This window comes from Apus apus, chromosome 4, assembly GCF_020740795.1.
Source record: "Apus apus isolate bApuApu2 chromosome 4, bApuApu2.pri.cur, whole genome shotgun sequence".
Taxonomy (NCBI): Eukaryota; Metazoa; Chordata; class Aves; order Apodiformes; family Apodidae; genus Apus; species Apus apus.
In genome coordinates this window covers 81265132-81288177 of record NC_067285.1, presented here as the reverse complement: position 1 = coordinate 81288177, position 23046 = coordinate 81265132, and the positions used below count along the sequence as shown (strand labels likewise).

Below are 23046 nucleotides of genomic sequence, written 5' to 3'. Positions count from 1 at the left end.
CAACAGTGCTGCACAGGCGCAACGCAAGCTGGATGGCTTGTGTACATAAATCCCTCTCAGGGATGCTCTCAAAGGCAAGTGTTTTCCTTTTGTCTGTCACTGCTCTCACCTACTTTGTTGCACCTGTTACTGCTTCCACTGGGAACCAAAGTGGACCTGCGCAGCTGTGTTTGGGCAGTCTGCACCTGATGCCCTGCAGCCCCGAGGGGTGAACATCAGTACCTGGCTCCCATGTGAGTGCTTCCATAAAGGCAGGCCCCTGTAGCAACCAGTCAGCCAGGTTAGGCAGCTCCTCACAGAATGAAGACAAAGGCACCATACCAACATTTAATGTTCGTATCACTTATTTTGCACTGGAATGGGATATATTTTATTTCTCAGCTACCTGAGCATCCCGGGAGACTTGCAAGATCCGACAGCAGCTGGAGATAGTAATAGGCCGCAACTCATTTCCCACATCAGTTTCATATCCAGAGAACACAAAACTGTTTTTTAGACATTTTAATATGTTAAAGTAAAACTTAATAAATAGCATTTCCCTCAAGAGCATGAGCTGGGCAAAAACCTGTGTTCTTGTGTCAAAGCCCAGCATTCAAAGCAGCATCTGCCAGGAAACGGAAAACCACCGTAGCACATGCTAAAGTAACCCGTGGAGAGTATGGGAGGCTCATAGAAGCCCGGGGGTGGAAGTGGCCTCCCTCGGGCCAGCGAGGCCAGTTCTCGGGCCCTGCAGCTGCAGCGAGCCCGGAGCCCGGAGCCCCGCGCCCTGCCCGGGCCCGGCAGGCGGGGCACCCGCCGCCCGCCCCTTCCCCCGCCCCTGCGCGCGGTGGCGCCGAGGAGCGAGAGCGCGGGGCGGCGGCGGGATGAGCGGGGAGCGGCCCCGCTGCCAGCGGGACGGGTAGGCTGCCCGGCCGGGCTCGCCGCGCCGCCGGGGCTGCGCTGCGGGCGCAGCGGCGGGGAGGGAGGGAGGGAGGGAAGGGCTGCGCGGGATGCCGGCTCCTGGCTCTTCCCGCCCGCCAGCCCGCGGCCGCCCCTTCCGTTAGCACCGAGCTCCGCGCCCTCCCGAGCAACCAGACCTCTTCCCTCCTCGGCCGGGCCGCTCCCGCCCGGGGTTTGCCGCCCGGGGTTTGCCGCCCGGGGCTGCGGGACGCGGGCTGCGCCACGTGGCCGGCGCGGCTGCCGGCGCACACCGGCCGCCCCGCAGGCAGCCGCACGCCCCCGCTCCCCCGCACGCCGGCCCGGCGGGCTGGGGGCGGGGGCAGGGGGGGAGGAGCCGGGCGCTCGGGCTCCCTGCTGCCGGCCTGTCCTCCCGTCGCGGGGCAGCGCCGGGCGGGGCCGTGCGGGGCATGAGGCCGCGACCCCTCGGGAGGCGTTTCTGGAATCCCGTGGAGGCTCTGGGACGCTGGCACAGGCTGCCCAGGGAAGCTGTGGCTGCCACGTCCCTGGAGGCGTTCGAGGCCGGGTTGGAGGGGGCTTTGAGCGACCTGGCCTGGTGGGAGGTGTCCCTGCCCGTGCAGGGAACTGGGTGGTCGTTTAGGTCCCGTCCAATGCAAACCACTTTATGATGCTATGAATTTTCAATGCCTAGGGTGTCATTTTGCTGTAAGGTTTGGTTTCTCTCTCCGTCTCTCCTTCCAAAACCTTGCCGCTCAGTAAGGAGGCACCAGGTTTCAGTACCGCTATGAGGGGAAGGATGACAAGCCTCCTGTAAAGGAAATGCCACCTTCACAGCTCGCAGATTTGAAGCAGCTAGTATTGAGTGCCATCAAGAACCCCTACCCCGCTTGGCTTTTGGGGAACAAGAGTGTTGCTGAAGATGTTTATTTTTTGTATGTGCTTTACCTGTTTTATTTACCGTAAGTTATGTGAGTTGAGTGACAAAATGCTGACAGTTGATCTTCAGCACCATACTTGATACTGGGGAAAAAAACTGCATCAGTGCAGTTGGAACATAGTGCACATAACATCAGTGATAAGAAAGCAGAGGGAAAACTTAAAAAAGGAGGGAGATTTAAAAAAAAGTCTGATAACTACCGGTTTGCCAGTTGTGCTATATTGTGTAGCTGAACATTGTGAGTGTCCTCTGAGGTGATACAGTCTGTTCTGGGATTCTCAACTACATTTTTAACAAATATAGACTATCTTACAGTAGCTGAATGAAATTTCTTCCCTTTTCAGGCTGTAACAGCTTACTGGAAGCCTAGATGAATCAAAAAGTACTTGAAAGGGAGGCACTGTCCTTTTAACTGCAGGATCTCTTTCACTATTTTTCCTTTGAAATACTATTTGCACAGACTTTTCTAAAGATTACTAATCACTCAAGAATCTAAATATTATTTTTTTCCCTTTCTTCTCGAGCCGTGTTATCTTCATGGCTTTTATTTTTATTTATAAGTTTCTATGAGTTATCACAAGGGTAAGCCTTAATTGCTTATTTTGCAGCTAGCTATATTTTCTAGAGTAGCTTTCATTCATGTAATTTGAGAACTTGCAAATCAATGTAAGGAAGATGATCAGCTGCCCTAAATCCATAAACTTAATTTTCCTGGGTGTGCTTGACTGCTAGCCAAGGCCTTGGCTGCTGCTCAGTCAGAAATAAAGTGTTTTATACCCATTTCACACTCTTGCATTCCTGTACACTGAGTTGAGGGAATTATCTCATCAGACATGGTGATCTTAAGTAGGAGTAACTGAGTAAGGGTTTTTTTTTTTCTCTCTTATGTTCTCTTTGATGTAAGCCTCCCTCTCATTTTTCAGACACGCGTCTCTCCCTGTGAAGTTGGTACTCTGAGGGACCTGCACTTATATACAATTCTGTGGTTATGAGAAAAGTAAATAGTAGCTTTTATTGTGTTTTGAATAAATAGGGTTGCTAGGGAATAGTTTAATGAAATGAGATTTCATGATCTCTTAGTTCAGAGTACTATTGTCTTCCTGGAGCCCTTTCCCCAGAATGTTTTATTTGGTGGAGTTCTGCATTTCATGTTGTGTGCCTCTTCAAAGACATCACTGTGACTGTCACATAGTTGGGAATGTATTAAAGTGATAATTTAAAGTCCCATAGTGTTTTGGATTTTGTAAATCTGCTTTTGTGAGATATTTTAAATAATCACTTAAATTAGCTGAAGAACTTTCTTGGCACTTTAGGTAACCTGTCGAAGTTCAGTTTGGCATGGAGAGATCCGAGAGTATGTCTTTAATTTTTTGTTTCTGCTGTGAACTTCTTGTTCTCTGAACACTTTTATTTCTTAGTAGGAAATAGCCGCAGCCCTTCAGTTCAGTTGTTTAGTTTCTTTCCTCTCTTTAAGCTGAAAAGCACAGAAATTCCTCTGTTGTTTCTTACACTGTCCAAGCAGTCTTTCAGCCATAAGCAGGCAAGAGAAAATGATGCATTACTTTTTTTTTTTTTTTTTTCCTCCTTCCCCCAAATAAACCCACAGTGCAGGAAACTTTTGTGCCACTTTTATACATTATATCTAAGGGAAAAGTTCTTGAACTGATCTCCTCTCAGTTTTTCCAAGGCTTTCATAGGACATAGTCTCAAAGAGAAACTTAGCAGGGGACTATCAGAATGGCCACAGAATTTTGGTGGTAAGTGTTGTAACGAGAGACAAACTCCTCGCAGTAACTGTGTGGGCAGAAACAAATGACTGCACAGGAAGCTACCAAATAGAAATCTAGTGAGCACTTGTCATAGGCAGAAGTACAAAAGGGCTTAGATTAGAGGCTTGCAGTTAGTGCAGTCATCATTAAAAAGATTATGTTATTTGGGTGAAAAGAATGCCAGTACACGGTATACCTGAATCCTAGAAATAAAGTGGTGTCTGTAAATGGGTAGCTCTGTGCTCTGAATAGCTCAGCCTTCTTACTTAAAACCGAAATTTGCAACCTCGCTTGGATGCCTTTCCTCTGAAAGGAAGTTTTGCAAATATAAGTTCCTGAAAAGCACACAACACTGATGGTTTTACTGTTAAAACATTAGTGAATGTGTGGGCTTTGAGCAACCTGGTCTAGTGGGAGGTGTCCCTGCCCATTCAGGGGGGTTGGAACTAGATTATCTTTGAGGTGCCTTCCAACCCAGACCATCCTGCGATTGATTCTATGATCCTTAGCCAGCTTTTGATCTGGGTAACTTTAAACTTGTGCATATTAAAAAAATACAACCTGTAATAACTCTAGCTATGCATTGTTTGCTGATGGCTGCTTTGTTATTTTTTTCCATAAAGTAGTTTTGGCAATGAAGCGTCCTCCAAAAAAAGAGAGGATTATTTGGAATGGCCTGAATATTTTATGGCAGTAGCTTTTTTGTCAGCACAAAGAAGCAAGGATCCAAGTTCTCAGGTAAGGAGGCAATTTATAAGAATAACATAATCTATATTGCACATCATATCAGATGCACATGTAGCGCTTTCAAGGATTTCTTATTAAAAGTTATTTCAGTATATAGTTATTCAGTTTTTACAATGGTCAGCACCTTTTGTTACAAAAATTCTCTTACGGGGCACGACCTCGTGTATAATTCCATGTGTATATTTGCAGCTTGGAGTTCTGTAAATCTTCTTTTCATCTGAAGGTTAAAATAACACAAGCGTTTTCTCTCATTTTTCCTGTAAATATAGTTAGTGCTAGAGGAGGATAAAACTACTGAAAGTTTTAGATCATATTTTTTTAAGACACAGCATTTTACAAGTTCCTTTTCCTCACTTGTAAGCATATAAAAATTTGCCTTTGTTTGTTCTTGAGCTGACTGGAGTTTTCTTCTAGTTTAGTTCCTCCCTCAGGTTCCCCTTTCCCCTCTGCATTGCTGTCTGTCCCCATTCTTTGCTTCTCTCATGTGCCTCTGTTGAATATTTGTTTGAGGCAATTGATACATCACCTGAAACAGGCTGTTCTGTAGAACCCAGCCATCCTGTTGGTCTTCCTTTGTATGAAAAAGTTCAGGAAGCAAATACCAGAAAAACAATAGAGTAAAATGCACGTTAACAGTTTTTGTAGTTACTCACTGGCTTTTCTGTACATTATGGCTATTAATTCTCTAAATTCTCACTTAGGGCTAAATTCTTCTTACCCAAGAGCTGGTTGATAAACACATTGTATAACTTAAAACTAGTACTGTTGCCATTTCAATACATCTAAAATAAGGGCAGAGAACATAAAACAAGGACACTTCATCATTCTGTAAGAAGGGTCCCTGTGCAGACTTGGACTGAAGTAATAAAGGATGGGAGTTCAGAGGTCTGGTATTTTGGTGTGTGCTGGCGTAAACAAGCCACAGAGGTCTGTGAGCCTTTCTCTGCCTGGGTCAACACTACTGCATTTCTGTTCCATTTTCCATATCTTTTCTTTTGCTGCTGCTGCTGGAAGAGCTAGTATGGGGGGTTGAACTGGCAGAAAACTTACATTTTATTGGGCTAATTCAGTGCCTATTCTGCTCCCTCAACTAGGTTCACTTCCTATTGGACAAGGAGCAGTGCTGGCAGGCTGGGATGGGGACTGTGTGACCAGAGGGGTAGCAGGATTGCATCTGCCTGGATTTATTTTAAAGCTCCACCAATTAAGTATAATTGTAGCCTTGCTCACTAGATGATGTGACTTAATATAAAGTGAAGCTTGCATCTCTTAAATTAAAATTGTAGGACTGAATTTCAGGTCTCATTGTTCTTGTTGATACATGGCTTTGCATGCTGTTGCTACTATATAAATCTGGTTTTGTTTAGGTTGGTGCCTGCATTGTAAATTCGGAAAACAAGATTGTTGGAATTGGATACAATGGGATGCCCAATGGCTGCAGCGATGATGTCCTACCCTGGACAAGAACAGCAGCACATAAACTAGACACAAAATACCCTTATGGTAAGGCTACCTATGGTTGACAGGTAAGACTTGTGACATCTGTATATGTGAAAGTTCAGCTGGTAAAACATTGATCAGTTTTTCTTCCGCTCACCTGGTTTTGTTGATGTGCCTGTATGTGGTACATCAGCATAAAAAGCACAGCTCTGAAAATAAATGAAAATAGTCTTTATGAAGGACTGACTTCCTGGTGAAGTGTGGTCATAAATGATTAGCCATTTTGAATTGTTTAGTGAAAACTCATAAATATAATCCAGCTCATTAGCACACAGTTGCACTGTATGCAGATGATTGCTGCTTCTGTGTGTTCTCCACAGAAATTACAGAAAGCATGTGTATGCAAAACAAATAATAAGGTCTAAAATACAGACATTAAAATTGTAAACTCCAGCATTTCTGGGAAATTGCAGTGCTCAGGTGTTGGTGGCATAGGCAATACATACTATGAAAGAGGTTAATTTTGTCTGGAAGTATGTGGTTGCATTCTATTGTTCCAAGCCATTCTTGCCTCATCTGGTGTGCAGTGGGTCTGCCCTGCTATGGATGAAGTATTTTATTATTTCAGCTTCTGATTTGATTCACATTTACTAAATGGTCAAAAGGAATGAAGAGCAAGGACAGTTTCACCATTAATGTGGCTGAGTGCTGCTTTGGATCCTGTCTTTGCAGCAGGCATAGTTTTGCTTTCTGCAAGTCTGCTTTGAAGGGTCCTCTGCACATCTCAAAGCACCTGTCAGCAGGACTGTGGGGTTACTTTGCTGGGCTAGCCATGGTTTGCAGGAACCAAGGAGTCAACTTGCTGGGCTACCTCAGGCTTCATGCCATCGGTGCTGTCTGCTGGGCTTGGAAGTGGAGTTAAGAGCTGCTTTGCAGCCTGCAATAGCTAGTGTTAGGGAGGAACTGTAGTTAGGATGATAAGGAAGTGGGGAGTAGAGTGTATGCTCACCTAAATCCCCCTTCTTCATCTTTCTACTTCCACACTAGCTCCTGCTGCACCTGTGTGGGGTGAGATCAATGCAGCAAAAGACATGGGCACGGGAAAAATGGGTATTAGGAGCTCCTTCATCTTGTGCTGCTTCTCAGCCTGTCCTGGGCTCAGGAATGGCTTGGAGAAGAATCCCAAAACTGAACAAGAGCCCTGAAAATTTTTCCCTTCCCTTTGCATGGGTGAGCGGAAATGAGCACAAGAGTTAAGCTTTTGTAAAGAGACCTTGTTTTCCAGTGCACAGTATTTATCTCTGCCTACTAATTCCATTTTTTACTTATAGCTTCTAAGAACTGGTCTGATACAGAAATTAGACTTGCATGAGTTTTGACTGTGTTCATCCAGAGCTCTCTCTAAAAACCAGCATTACATTTTCTGGTTTCCCATAGCATTGAAGTGGAAGATGGTTTGCAGCGGTTCAGCACATAATTCATCAGTTTCATATTTTGAGTTCTTAAAACTCCAGCACTTTGTCAGTTTATCAGTTAATTATAACCTCTAACATTAACTCTTAAGCTTGGGACAGTTTCATATTATTTTTTTCCTAAGACATGTATTCCTGATACCAGGGCCAGCTCTGGCCAAATCTTAAGTCTGCTCTAAAGCACAGAAGCACTGGTTTTACATACAGTGATGGTACTGTAATGGTACAACTGGGTATGATTGCTCTTTATTTATAGGGTGAGGAAACAAGTGTTAGACCACTGATTAAATATAAAGTACTGAAAACAGATATTGATTTTGTTTGAATCTTTATGCTGCTGTAAGGTCTTCGTTCCGAACTAAGATGAGTGGGGGTGGTTTCCGGGACCGGAGCGTGTTCTAGGCACTAAAATCTAAGCTGACCAATTTAAACTAAAAACGATGCATGAATTTGTGAGGAATCCTTGTAAAAAATCACCTGAGAATTTTTTTTGTTTGTTTTGTTAACATTGGCTCCAAAAGATGTGCAGTAGAGTAAAAAAACTCTAGTACATGATTTAAAAAAAATGCATTAAGGAACCTAACAGCCTGGAGAGATAAGTTAATTTCTAGGACTTGGTCTAACTACTGCCCTTCCCCCCAAGAATCTGAGTCTTCACCTCATTAAAAAGTCACAACTTTGTAACATAAAGTGTCTGCTGTGATGAATAAATGACCTATTTTGTAATTCACGGATCATTTAAACTCTAGCAGTTTCTTATTAATCTTGGTGGCACAGTTGACAGACTAGACAAGTATATATTAAAAAAAATCTTCTGCTTTAAAAAATTCGGGTAGATGTAAGGAGACGCATAGAATTGCTGCTAAAATCTCATTAAACTGTCATGTTTTCCTTTCCGCTTTTGGTAATCATCACAGCATCTGTGTAAATTGAACTTTTTATCCTTGCTTTTTCCTGAGCAGCTTGTTCAGAGATGGTACAATCTTAACGTGAGCTCCATTATCTTTTTATGGGAATGCTGACACCTTCATCTCTAGAGCTGCAACGTAGCTGATTAGGTAAAGCTGATGACAATTGTGCATGTGACTTGAAAGACATCTTCTAGAGCTACTTCATGCATCTGCAGCCCTACAGAAAAGGGCTTGGGGTGGATCCAGTGCTGACCACCTGGTTCTATGTACTGTTGTAGGTTAGGCATAAACATTAGCTCAGTTCCTGTCCGTTTTGGACCACTCTGACTAGCTTTCTCCAGAACAAAGCCTGAGTATCGCTCACTCAGAGTCTTCTGGGGGAGGTGGAAAAAAGGCTGTAAGAAAACTGTCATCCTGTGTAGGCCTATAACGCAAAGCCTGCTGAGATGGTATGCTTAACTCTCCCCCATCCCTCAGGCCAGACTGGGAGATATGCAATGCAGTGTTTCATGCTGTGAAAACACCGCTCTGGTGGGCTGCAAAAAACTAATCTAATTTCTTTATGCACTTTCAACTGAGACATACAAAATAAGTATCGGGTGCCTTGGGACTTCTGAGATGTGAGACTGCTGAGATGTGGAGCCTTCAGGAAAGCCAGGGCCAAGTGCTAATAGTGCTGATGGAGCAAGGCGTGAGTAGGATGGGTGTGAGCTACTCTGTGCCGGTTGGCCCCTGGCCCTGTCTGTGTGCAGTAACATAGACATAGTAGGGGATTGGACCCAGAGGCTATCTTTGCAGAAGTGTTAGTTGATCCTATAATAAATTCATTGAGCTCTAGCAGAACAGATGGATGCATTGACCGTACAGCTCTGATCAGATTCACTGTTTCATGGCTAGAAAACATACATTTTCCACCCTAAATTTATTTGTGCTTAGCTTATACATTCTTGTGTGTGCCATTGTTGTTCTTCTAGCTTTTCTTTTCACTATGTTTAACCCTTCCTCCTCCCCCCTTCCCCTGTGCACTTCTTGATAACAGTAACTTTTTGAACTTTTGTTTTAAGGCCAGACAAGTCCCATTGCTCGTAAATTTTGCTGTATCTTGAAACTTGTTGGTTTGAAATTCACCAGTGTCTCAGTTATCTATGTCTGCTGCAGTGTACTGTGCATATCTAACCTGCCACCCTCAAGTGTGGGTTCTGCTTAGCTAAGTGTTAGGGAAAGGGTTGTCCTTGATTTAAAAAAAAATGTATTTATCCATATCTAAGTGAACCTGAGCTGCTACTGAAAGAAAGCATCAGAATGTTCTCTGGTGGTCCTGCTGTGGCAGGGGGGTTGGACTCGATGATCTCCAGAGGTTCCTTCCAAGCCCTAACATTCTGTGATTCTGTAATATGTGGTAGGTAGTGCTCACTTTACCTTTCAGGATGCAAATGTTTGCAAGGCGTTTGGATTATTACAGCAGCAGTGATGTGGATCACTGGTATTGACACTGCATCCCCTGTGAGAGATGTGAAAGACATTAAAACTTTTCTCTTTCTAGTTGTTGTGTATACTTGAACAGTTTAGTAGGAGAGACTTGTTATGTCAGAAAGCACTGGGTGTTCTGCAGAACTCTTTTTTTGACGACATAAAACCGGGCTTTCATTGTTACGTTGGAACTTTTTCCAGGCTGCCAGTCAGTGACAGGAGCAGGGATGTTTCTGTGCACATAGAGAAAAATGAAAGGCCAGTTTTGAAAAGCTATTTATTAAAAGCTCTTCCTGAAGCATTGTGTTAAGTGCCGTGTGCAGAAGCTTCTTAATAATTAGACAAAATTCCGGCTTTCAGAGTAAAAAATGAGTGCCCTCTTTGTCAGATGAATCCAAGCATTTGATGATGCTCAGTTTCCTCTCACTGGTCATTTTAAATACTACATTTTTCTACTATTAAGATAAGTCTTCCCATTAATGCTAGTTGCTGTGCTCCTCTTATGGCCTCTGTCGCTGCTAAGAACATCCATTTGACAACCAGTCTCTAATTAAGAGAGTTTTAAATTAAAAAGACTGGCAAATTTAAAAACCTCAGAGCAATAGAGAAAATGTTGGGTAAATATGCTTACAAATATTTATACAGGTTCAGATACTATAAAATATGTGCTGTGACAAAAAGTATGCTCTAATTGAATAGTATCTGCTGTGTAAAATAAACTGCTATCAACATTTCCTCATGTTAGGATTATGAGCTTTTTGTCAATTTTTTAGAGATGAACACTCAAAAATATTCAGTCAAATGTTACTTTTGTAGAAGCTGTTATTTTGACAGCACAAAAACTAGATGAGGCACTATGAAGAAGTGCTTCTCTTTCTCCATTTGGCAGTGCAAAGCTGAAGCTTCTGCTGGAGAGGGGTTCTGCAGGAGAGTCTCCACCTACAGCCACTCACTCTCTTGTCCTGCATGAAATTCTGTCCAATTCTGGTGTCATGCATCAAATCTCTATAAAGTTTGGAGATTCAGAAGCACAAAGAATAATTTAGCTCTTTCTGCTTGTGCACTAAGAATTGCTTCTGTGTTCTGGTAAGAGTAGAACAAACTTGGAGGAGGATGGGAGGAACTGAGCAATGAAGTGGATTAGCTAATGCTTCTCAGGTTTGGGAGGGGCTTCTCTGGTCTGCGCCCAGCAGATTTTGTGATGTTCACAAATGGGTTGAGTGGATGCCGTCTTCGCTTCCCAGTTCTCCTTTTCCACGAGAGAAAGCTATGAGGCTGGGTTGTTAACCTTGCTTCCCTGTCCTGGCCACAGTGACTGCTCTTCCTGCAGCACACAGAGATAGAGAGTAGTAAGAATGGCTCAGGGCACAGTCAGCCCAACATCAGTGTCCTGTCTTCCCCTAAACAATAGCCAGCAATAATCCCTATGCTTTCTCAAAGGCTGTAAAAAGATTGATATCATTCTGCAAATTCCAGATCCATCAACCACTGTCCCCAGTGGTTGTCACTCCAGACCCCGTTCCTTTCATTAACATTTTGGTCCCTTCCATGATCCTTGTCCAGTGTCAGGGGTCCAGCCAGTAAAGGCTAATGGGTAGGTGGAGCTTGGACAAATATGGGTTGGATAAAGGATGAACATGAAAAGGTGAAGATTTTACCAAAACACTGTGAAGAAGTGGGCCAATTAATGAACTCCCTGTAGCCCTTTCTGTGCCGGGTTTATGCTGAAGAACAGTGTGCTTTTACCATGTATCTGAATTTGGAACCCATAATATTTGTCAAGTTGGTTAATATGGCAGTGTAAAAACTTACTGTAAAATGATTTGGGCTGAAAGGGACCTCAAAGATAATCTAGCTCCAACCGCCCATGCATGAGTAGGGACACCTCCCACAAGACCAGATTGCTCAAATTGCCATTCAGCCTGTCATTGAACCCCTTCAGGGATGAGGCATCCACAACCACACAGCTTGGTGTCATCAGCAAATTTGCTGAGAGTGCACTCAATTCCCCTGTCTGTGTTGCTGATAAAGATGTTAAACAGCTCCAGTCCCAATATTGATCCTTGAGGAAAGCCACTCATCACTGGTCTCCATGATAATAAATAATTCAAAATGCTGCATGATGATCTATATGCATTGGAATGTATTATTTTCAAATGTAGCATCATATTTAGTGCTTAATTTCTCAAAATTCATAGTCTGACTCAGTTAGCTTGTAATTAATCCCATAGAAAGGTCACTCCCTCCAGCTCCTTCTATGATTGCTTCTTAAAAGTTGACACGTTAATGGTGGTCCATACTCCAAGCTCTTCATCAAGCATGTAAGTATTGAAAAATGCTTTGACTAGTCCTCCATTTCGTATGAAATCACAAGTCAGAACACTTAGTGTGGGGGAAGAGTACTTCTTGACTCTGTAACCCACTAAGGGCATGTTCACATTAAAGTGGTTAATCAAAAAAAATGACCATTAATAGGGTACGTAAGGGTCTCTTATTTACAGGTGGACTTAAGGATGAGTGCTACCTCATATATGCAACAGAAAGCAGTATGCAATGAGAAAAGGTAGAAACACCAGCAGTTAAAGCTATCAGTAGTGAAGCAGTCATTCCTCTGCTGTTTTTTTTCCTCTTGTGAATATAGTAGCAGGCAGTGGGAATGTCAGAGCACACACTAACTTCTCATTGCATGGTTATTTATTCAGCTAATGAAGCCTTTCGAGAATACTTTTCAAACCACTTTTCCAGAATGGAAACCAGTATTGCAGACTTAGTATTATGTTGGCTATATGTGAATATTATTTTTGTGAAAAACTGAAACACTGGAGCCTTCCATAGCATACTGTAAAATTCTTGGTTTGACCGGTCTATTTAAATACACAGAGTTCTGAATACTGTGCACCTGTGAAAGGTTATCTTACTGTTTGAGAGAGAACAATACATAACTATTAATAGAATTTCTTAACAGGTTAGAAAATGTTGTAACACCCCAAATGTGAACTACTTAGTTTTAACGAGGGATTTTGGATTCTGGATTTGTTTTCTGTCACTAATGCTCTGTACAAAGCTGGGCAGGTCTATAAGAAAAAGACAATAGACTATTTAATCTATAAATTGGCTAACAATCAGTGCCTATCTGCCAGAGAGGGGAATATGAGGATGAGGGAATGAAGAGTGATAGGACAAAACCTAAACATATTTGTCTAATGTGGATAGTCTGAAAGACCATCTAGCATAACACCCCTAACAGGAGCCAGTAGCAGATGTCTAGGGAAATGTATAAAACAAAGATACACTTAATGATTGTTTCCCAGAATAGTCTTCCAACAACTGAGCCAAAATGTTTTTGTATTTTAATAGCACAATAGACTAAAAAAAAAATAGAATTGGAAAGAAAGAGATTACTTCTGGAGTCAATGCAAACTTCTAGTCTTGTACTACTTTCTGCAGTAAGTGCAGTAAGAAGTACTCAGGGTATAGTGTTGATGAACAATCTATCTCCTTTTGTTTTTGAAATGAAAGCCTGCTGGGTTTGTGGGAGACCCACTACATTTTGCCTTGGAATAATTCTTCTCTGTTTCTTCCTTATTACTGTCTCTGTGTTGTCTTTCCACACTGAGGAGTTGTAATTATTCTTAACTTCAGATTATGTTAAGATGATCAGAAGGTAGAATTTCTGTTTTCCCTTGCTCCAGCAGATTATCTTCTGTAAATTATTTTGGCTTGAGTTGTTTTTGCTTGGGAAGAGATTTGGTGTTGAAAGTTTATAGAAGTCTGTGGAAAGGGCCTTCATTTCTCATTGGCGCAGGGAGGATACTTGTAGTAGTAGTAATAAAGAAACTTGTCTGGTTTTGTGGCTGAAGATTTCTTGAGTTTTAGTGAAGGAAAAATATTTATTGAAGGAATTGGGTATTTTTTTTAGCTCTGTGAGCCTTTGAAAACATTCTGTCATGCTTCTTTCTGAAAGCCCTCCGTATATTAGACTGCTGCCTGGAGCGTAAGTATATTGTTCAAAGAAATTTAAAAGTGATGTTTCTGTCCTGTTGACATAACCCAGTTCCACTTGTGGAAATAATGATACTCTGTTTCACTCCATCATCTGTAACCCCAGAAAATAATTCTCTAACTATTTATTGTGAAGGCTACGTAAGATTAGTGCAACTCAGTAGTGTACTTGGAGTTAAATGTATTTTCTGGATTTTCTAAATATATAGGTTCATGGAATTGTATACCTTGTGCACTTAATGGCATATGTTTAAAATACAGTGTGACCTGATTACAGTTGCAGTGGAAATAATAATAGTAATAGAAGCCTTAATGTAGAGGCGCTTGGGTTTGGGGTGCTTTTTTGTTAATTTCCTTTTTTTTTTTTTTTGTTAGTTTCTGGCTTTACTATTTATGAGAATGTACGTGGACAGTGTGGTCATGGCAATGCTGGGGACTGCTTGTAGAAGTCGATACTGCACTTTCTTTAGCAAGTGTTTGGTCCTTTGTGACTTGTCTACATGGGAAAGTAGTGTGCTGTGAGTTAGGCTGTAAATTTATAGTGCGTTACCTGTTCTGTAGAAAACTCCATGTAGACATTTATTTAGCACATACGGAAAACATTTCCATTTAGCAAGGGGTCCTGCATATTGAAGGTGCTGCACTCATTCTTTGTGTGGTGACATCAGTCTCACAGAGGTCAGTACATTGTAGCAAGTAGACCAAGAGCTCGTGCTCATAGCTTTGCCTGGTTTAATGTGTTCAGGGGAGAGGAAAATGCTGGTTGTTTTTTATCTTGTTTTTGTTGGGGTTTTTTTTAGTCCATTATTTAAAACAAGCAGTGGAAAAACTCCTAATGTTGTCTGCACATGCAGGTCTCCAGATGAGCTCAAACCCACATCACACTTCAGTACCTGTTTATGAAGTAAGTCAGGGCAGCAGGCGGTTTCTTAGTAGGCAGATACATAAATTATGCAACTTGCTGTCATTCCTAGGAGTAAACAGGGAGTTCTCGCAGAGATTATTATGTTTTTTTAGAGATTCATGGTGAATGTCACAGAAACTGTGCTCTTCTCACCTGTATTGGTAACACATGAGATAATTTGCTGGTGTGTACAGGGTGAAGACTTAACACACTGAGGGGCAATCTGTCCAGAGGGAGCTGTTGTGTTAAGGTGGAATAAGGCGGGGTAGTCTGTTGTTAGCTGGCCTATCTCAAATCCATGGAGAAACAGAGGACTCTGTTTTCCAGCTTGGGAAGTCTGGCACCTTTTAATGAGCTGTAAACTCACTTTAATATTAAAGCTGGGACATTTTTATGGTTGAGTGTGTCTTGTGTATTCTTGGGGTGAGAGAATCATGAAGCAGCAATGAGCCGTTCTGAGACCCAGAGGACAGAGCTGCTCAGCTTTACTCCACGATTCTGTTGCCTTTAAGAGCACACGGTACACTCTTATAACCATAAGACTGTTCATATCTATGCATGTAAACACATAAATGAGCTGTTTTATACTGGCGATTAGATACTCCAGAGAGTTGTGAAGCTGTGAGATATTGCTTCACTTAGGGTGGTTGCAACTACTTGGCCCACAGCCTACAGCTTTGTTGCCTGCAATAGGTGTTAGCAAGTGGCAATGCTAATGTGCTTAATGATATCATTACTAATCGGCAGCCTGGTCAGAACAATTGACCTTCATTGATCTTGGTATTTCTGCTTTTATTTCTTCCTTGGCTCTTTATGACAAGCTGTGCAAGCAATTTGCCTTTGAAAGAATGTAAGCAGTTACATTGTTACACTTTTAGTTTGACTGATTAATGAATGGTATTATAAATGTTATTTTTCTCCAGTGTGCCATGCCGAACTGAATGCCATCATGAACAAAAACTCAGCTGATGTGAAAGGCTGCAGCATGTATGTTGCTTTATTTCCATGTAATGAATGTGCAAAGCTCATCATCCAGGCAGGTAAGGAGTAGTGCCAGCTTGATTTGTCAGGGCCGCAGTGCTTCTTGCTCGTTGGTATCTTACCGTGGATGTATTTGATGTTAAAATGCTGCTGTTAGATCTAAATTAATTGCACCATCGACTTCATAAGACACTACTTGTGGGATTTTTTTTTTCATCTGAATGGTGCCAAAAATTTTCCAGTGCTAATTGCATCTTCTGTGATTCTAAGTGTGCTTCTAATTTAGGTTTGTAACTTTTTAGACCAGGAGCTGCCAAAGAACAACACAGGCGTTGCATATAATTACTGTCAATTTTACTGTGCTCTGACACATTGAATGGAGTAGGGCAGAAAGAAATAAACTTCTGCATGACAAAAGGTCTGTTGGGAGTGTATACATGAAATTTTAATTTGAATGTGATGCATGGTAGATATTTGAAGATTTTAAAATATCTTTGCTCATAAATGTCATAAGACTTCTATGAGCCAACTTTAATTATGTCTTTCATTACAATTGTTATAAATCTGTGCCATTGCAGCAAGTGTGCTGGCCTAAATGTGTTGCCTTTTTCAGATGAGGCATTTCTGCAGTAGGCTTCAGTTGTGTTAGGGTCTGTGCTTAAGGTAGCATGTCATTTGCTCAGTGAGTGAAGCTTTGCAATCCTGGCATGGATTGCTGTTCTGGGGAGTTTCTCTCACCACTGATGGCTATGGATGGGAAGAAAGCAGTGAGCAGAATACTTCTTTATTTTGGTCAGTAAGGTTTGAAGAGAGGGGAATGGAGAATGATGGTGGTATTCTGTATTTATTCTACATTTCTCTTATTTAGAGAATGAAAATCAAATGGTTTTCAAGATAGATTGGCTGCTTTTTCTCCATGTAGTCACTCATCCATATGCACTTAGGTCAGCATTAAATTGCAACGTATTGCTATTTATGTTGTCTGGTAACTACAGTAGGATGTTGAGAGGCTGTGAAACGCTGGTGAATTCTCTTGGGTCAGCCTTTACACTTCTCTCCTGCTTAATTAATTTAGGCATAAATTGAGCAATTTGAGACAGCATGCCTTTATGAGTTTTGAACCTGGGATTGGGAGTTACTTACAAAACAGAAAACATGGGAGAAGCATCCTTTTATAGCTCGGCATTTGGAAGGGGAATAGGATTTGGGGTTTCAATTCTTTGTGGGGAATTACATCTATATTAGAGAGACAGAAAGGTAGGTTTTCAATTACTTCAGCAAAAGTGCTTAATTTCTAGTCTGCCTGTTGTTTTTGCCTGCCTGGTTTTCTGAATTGCATTTAGATGAAAGAGGAGAGAAAAATTTTCCAACATTTTTGAAAGAACTCTACCTTACATACCCTTATTGTCAAGCACAATATATAGTATTTTGGGAAGTAGGGGTGTACCAAGGAGTTTTAGACTATGTGAATGAATGCTGCCTTTTCTGATTTTGTGCACTAGTTTTTATATGGCATTCCTTTTTTTTTTTTTCTTCAATGTAATTGTAACATTTTTGCTATATTACTTTTTTAGGCATAAAGGAAGTTATTTTTATGTCTGACAAGTATCATGACACTACGGAAATGACAGCTGCACGCCGTATGTTTGATTTAGCAGGTATTACATACAGGTAAGAGGACTTTGAATTAGATTTCTTTTTATTTTGGAAAGGAAAAAACTAGTATGTGAACGACCAACGTTGCGACAAAAGTTTTTCTTCTTTGCATCATGCAGCATTTATTCTTTGGTGGTGCTTGTAGATTACTTGCTCTGTATGCCTGCCAGAGATACTGGGTTGACAAACTGTTGCACCATTCTTTTTGTCTTGTGTGTGATTAAATTTAAATTTTGTAATATTTGAATGAGAAAATGGTCTGTTTGGAATACTCCATTTGGAATTTCTGGACTCCAAGTGGAATTAGGACTGTGAAGGTTATTTTTTACATTGTACTTGGAAGAGTCATCTCTGACCCTGCTCCGAGCAGAAAGTTAGACTAGATGATCTCCTGAAGTCCCTTACAACCTGAATTGTTATGAGTTGGACTGAAGTGGCCAGTTGAGGTGGGTTTTTTTGTGGATTACCTGATCCTTATTGGAACTTCAGTATCTTTTTGTTGCAGTCAATTTAGGAAGGTGTCAAACCAGACACCCATAGTTGATTCTTGGTGCCTATAACTGTCCAGTTTTCTTTGGTCAGCTTTACTTGTGAGAAAAGGATAAAACTTTGAATATTTGCCTTAAAGTAATGAGAATCTGAAAATTGATTGAAGAGAGGGGTTTTTAAAGACACTGACAGAGATGCCTAAAGACAATCTGTTCAACAGCTAGTTTGATAGCACTAACATGCTGTGGGTGAGGCTAATTATGCAGTCAGGAAGGCTTTGCAACACTAAAAAGTTTTACAATATTAATATAAAGGCTTTGAAAAATTTGCAAACATAACAATTCTGACAGATAAAATTTTAGGATGAAAGGTACCTACTGGGCTGAGAAACATGCATGAAAAAACACAGCAGTACTTGAAATTCAGTTTTAGTCCTTCAGTGTATTTCCTGTCTACCAAGATTATTTGACTAAGAAGCATAAATCATTCTCTTGTAAGTCAATTCTCATAACTTCTCCAGGGTGATAAACGTTTCTTGCATTACACATTGCTCTTCTGGACAAAGTATTCTGATTTTCTGTGGTCAGCAGCATGTGCTTTTCTGTGTGGACTGTTACTCATTCTTGCATTGATTATTAATGATGTAGGTAGTACTTAATGAATCTCTTGAACTGAACTGCACAGCCCAATTAGGCACTAAATCCACACTATTTGCATAATTCTTTGTTTACTGGTAGACTGGAAAATACATGCTCAGTCCCCAAATACTTTCCATGCTAATTGCTGTAGCAGATGCTCTAATGATCATAAAAGGAAACATTTTGTGGCAGTATTAGTTTTGCAGTTTTAAAGTTACAATTTTTAAATGATTCCCTCTTAACTAGTATGGTTTTTGCTCAGTATGATACATAATGTGATTTACTCTCCTAGCACAAAAAATATTTTAATATATTGAGGCAAAGTTTGAAAGTGTTCTTTGAAAACTTGGCAGGAAAAAGTGATTGAAGTATTTATCAAAATATGCTTCAAAAATCTTTTATATATACATACAGTTAAGTGTATATATAAATCACATACAGTATATTTATTTTTTTAATGGATACATATGTGTGTATCTATATTTGTAAATATATATTAAAACATTTTAAATTTATATTTGAACGAAAATTTCCTGGTAACTTGATGCCACCACCTACAGCTAAGTTGTTAAACATCCTTTGACTCCTGGGTAATTTATGAACTCAAATAGCCGAAGAATGTACAGGCTAACCCACCCCATGTGTCTTTTTTGTCTTAAGTCTTTCTTGTCCAGGTTGCTCTCAGTGTGGTGCACTATAATTGGCTCCCATAGAGATGAAAACTCTGTGAATCTAAGGAGGTGGTTTTTTTTTTTTTTTTCTCCTTCAGAAATCTAGCTGAAGCTAAAGCAAGCAAAATGTTTTAACTACTCCCTAACTAATCTGTATTTTTCTTTATTTTAGGGAATTCAAGCCAAAGTGTAACAAGATCATCATCGACTTTGATTCAATTAACAGCAGACCAAGTCAAAAGCTTCTGTGAATTAAGTCTCATTAAGTCTCTAGAAGAGTGTGATTATCTTTTTCTAAAAAGCTGCTAATGCCTTTCATCTTGACATTACTTGCAACTTTTTAATGGCTTCTGTAGCTCAAGTAGACATCTAAGAAATCCAAGGCATAAAATGTCCCACTCACTTCATCTTGTCATGTGGAATCTAAATCTACTTAAAAATTTTAATGCCTTTATCAAAACTGCTTACGAAGTCTAGAGACATGTAAATGAGACAATATAATGTATGTAAAGAAAACTGTTCTGATTCTTGCTGTATTCATCACCACATGCTCTGATAGGCTGTCAGCATTGATTTAGACTCAGTTTAATGGTAGTACTTATTGTAACCAGTGGTACAGTGAAATACGCCTAATACATGTTGATCTCTCTCTTGGAAATGTGAATCTAATTAGGTGATCCTAATAGAGGACAAAAATGTTATCCATGCAAATACTAATCTTCCAACTAGCATAACACTAATATTTTAAAAGGTTATACAGCTGAAAGAACATGTGATATTCTGCAGCATTAACCAACAAATGAAATACTGATTTTTCTTTTAATTGCTATCTAGCAGTGCCATACAGGGGGAGGGGTGAGAGGGGAAGTTGTTCTGAGAGTGATCTGTGCTGGACTGAGCTTTACAGGTGACTTCAAGTCTTTGTTTTCCCCAAGACAACAGAACTGGAAGGAGTTACGGGAGTAATAAATTTGGCTTTTTACTATTTGGCTTTGGGACTTTTACTTGGAGTTGGTTTTCATGTGTAGGAGGAAATTACTTGGTTGGTCTAAGCTGTTACTAGATAATCCAACAGAGTTCAGCCTTGAAATCAACCTGTTAGGTAACTGAATCATTTTTTGTCCTCTGAGAGAAATTGGAGATACTAACCCATATCCATATCTGTGCCAAAAGAGGTAATTATGGTGTTAGCTTGTTTCCCAGTGCTGGCATAGTACCTTCATTTTCATAAATGTTGCCTAAAATTATATCCTTTTTCATTTTATCTTGAGATCTGGGAATAGATTTTAGTTCCTTTTCTCTAATTTGATTTTTTAAAATTAAATACACCTAATGGCTTTGTTTAGATAACATTGCTGTTTTGTTTTGTTTGTTGTTTGGTTTGGTTTTTTATGTGGTTATACTTCAGTGAGCTTTTATGTTCTCTATAAAAGCTTTGTTTCATATTTTGGGACATTATGTAATTTGGCTTCATACCAGTATTATTAAAGTGTTATTAAAATCCACTACATTGAAGTAGACTCATTATTATAATATTAAGCCATGTGCCTGGCTCCAGAGCTCTGCTGTTTTTGCAATCATATTCAAAACATATCTTGTGCATTTGTGATATTACATAAAGCGTAATGTTCAGGAACCATTTGGCTACTAAAGAGAGCATTGTAATGTATTATAAGATGTGTCCATTTATAAAGTAATTTCTGACTTTCTCTTTTTTTCCTGCCATCTGTTTTCCACCTCAAAATTGGTGTGTGGCTTACTGTCAGAAGAAGTTTGCACATATGTGGAGGGGGAGGGTGAAATCTGAAAAATTACTTTAATAAAATGTCACTAAAACAGCTTATGCACATCCTTCTCTTTGCTCTGAATTAATATTGGTCTGACATTGGGACAGAGGGGAGAGGAGAAGCAGAATTATTTGTTTTGGCAGCAAAATGGCTGTTTTCTTCACAGATAATTGCTGATCTAAGTTCAGGCTTAAAAGATGTATGCATTGGGATTCTAGTTGTTTTACGTATTTAGATGTCAGATAGATAATGGGAATGAATAATATGCATAAAAACTCAGGAGGTTTTTTGTACCAATGTGCAGGTGTTTTTAGGAATGTACAATTTTTTTATAATGACTTCTTTTTCCCCCCAGGACTTTCCTGTTTGTGCAACAGAAGACCAGTACTGGAGAATATGACAGGATTTTATATCTCTTCTGATGAGTTTTTGATCTAATAGAGCCTCATACACAGGCTCTCAGAGATATTGTCAGTTGACTCAAGGCTAAGTAAGTTCTCTGATTTCCAGGGCAGCTTTATGGAACATGAGAGAGCTCATGCACAACTGTTGTGACAGCACTTTCTCAGTTAAAGTTTAATGTTTTAGAGCAAACCTTGAAGAAGGTTTGACCCTTGTGTGCATGCCTCAGTGTCTCATACTGGGGAGCCCAAGATGACACTACTCCAGATGTGGCCTTACACAAGCTGAATAGAGGAGCACAATCAATCACTTCTGTTGATCTGTGGCTGAACACTTTCTAGTGGAGCCTGGTATGTGAACAGCCTTCTCTGTTGCAAAGGCACTTCATCTTCTTGTCCACCTGGATTCGTAGGTCTTTTTATACCAAGGTGCCTTACATCCAGTGGGCACCCAGCCTGCATAGAGTTGTTCTATTTCTGATGCAGGACTTCATCATGTTTCCATCAACTCACTCCTCTAGCTGTTAGTAATCAGGCATTGGTACAGCTGGACTTCAACCACTGACCACTACTCTTCAGTCCTCATGGCTCATCAGTGTGAAACTTCAAAGGTCCCATCATGGCCACCAACACTACTTCCATGGTAAACACCCCTCCAGCCTACCAGGGGAAGGGGAGGTGACTGCAAGGCTGAGACTTCATTAGTGATTGCTTGAAAAACCCTATACAGGAAACTGAAAGCAGAATTTGAGGAACACCTTGGTAGTTGCTTCAGGAGCGTTAATTGGAGGAAAAAAAATCATAGTCAAAATGCTGAGATTCTATCCAGTTCAATATATCTATGTCTTAAAGGTTAAGTCTAAATCCTGCCATCTCCTATGTTTTCCTTCTAAATGCTATTCCATTCTCCTGTCAGAGCCATTCCCAAAGGAACTGGCCATCTTATAAACATTTAAGAAAGGGTGGTTTCACAGGCTGCCATACTAAATGAGGATAATCATCTTTGAAGCTTTGACCACTGACAGAGCATTCCATTGCTTTGTATATTAGGAATGTTTTCACAAAGATAACAGAATGCTGTAACCAGTGCAGTTGGTCTGATTTCCAAAATAACCCATGATGACATTGGCAATAAAAGCTTTTCTGTGCATCACTCAAACTGAACGCTCTATGTAAGTAACTGCAGAAGCTACAGTAGTGCAGCAGCTTCCAAAATAATCTTGCAGGGATTTGAAGTTATTGAGGACAAGCCAAAAAAAACCCAAAATCCAATTTGCCACTCTTGGCTTTTCTCTCTGAAGCTGGGTGATGGGAATCTATGCACATGAGGTGGGACAAAGGGCACAGACCTCACCTGATTGCCCTGAAGGAGCAATTACCGGGACTAGGTCTCCCCTGGCAGCCTGGGAGAAGTTTCCAAGGCACTGCTGGGGCTGTGGACAGCAGTGGGCTGCAGGGGGAGTTTAGCAGTGTGACATTCATAAAGGAGGAGCCAGCAGTACTCTAGTAATCCAACAGGATTAGCTTGGGTTTCTGCTACACTGGGAGCACTTGAGGATGAAGTGCGGAAATGACCACAGCTGAAAGGCCATTTATTTGCAGCTGTTTCTTCTCAGTTGTAGGTAAGAAAAGGATTTATATAACACAAGGCTGAAAGTGTGAGGTACCAACTCTCTTCTGTGGTGATTGCTCCACCAAAGTCTCTTTTAGCAGTTTTCTCTCTCCCTTCCCTTTAAAATCTAGGCTTATCTAATGTAATACTCTGATTTGAGAACAGAGGGGTAAAACTTGTTTCAAGTGCATAGTCTGCTTCACGTTCTCAACCTTGGTAACTTACTGAAAGGCACACAGTGGAAAAGCATTAAGCAGAGCTG

At 40.7% G+C, this 23046-nt stretch overlaps 1 protein-coding gene across 3 annotated transcripts; it reads left to right on the top strand.

Moving 5' to 3' along the window:
* Positions 1–811: 811 nt before the first annotated feature.
* DCTD (dCMP deaminase) lies at positions 812–20489 on the top strand. Of its 3 annotated transcripts, XM_051616899.1 has the most exons (7): positions 839–898; positions 1654–1829; positions 4230–4341; positions 5718–5853; positions 15473–15589; positions 17105–17201; positions 19157–20489. In XM_051616899.1, exons 2-7 carry the CDS (start codon positions 1717–1719, stop codon positions 19233–19235), a joined length of 654 nt encoding a protein of 217 aa, XP_051472859.1. In that variant the 5' UTR covers positions 839–898; positions 1654–1716; the 3' UTR covers positions 19236–20489. The 3 variants fall into 3 exon arrangements, with proteins under 3 accessions (XP_051472861.1, XP_051472862.1, XP_051472859.1); XM_051616901.1 differs by lacking the exon at positions 1654–1829 and having other exon boundaries at positions 812–898; positions 4227–4341; XM_051616902.1 differs by lacking the exon at positions 1654–1829 and having other exon boundaries at positions 829–898.
* The last annotated feature ends 2557 nt before the right edge of the window (positions 20490–23046 follow it).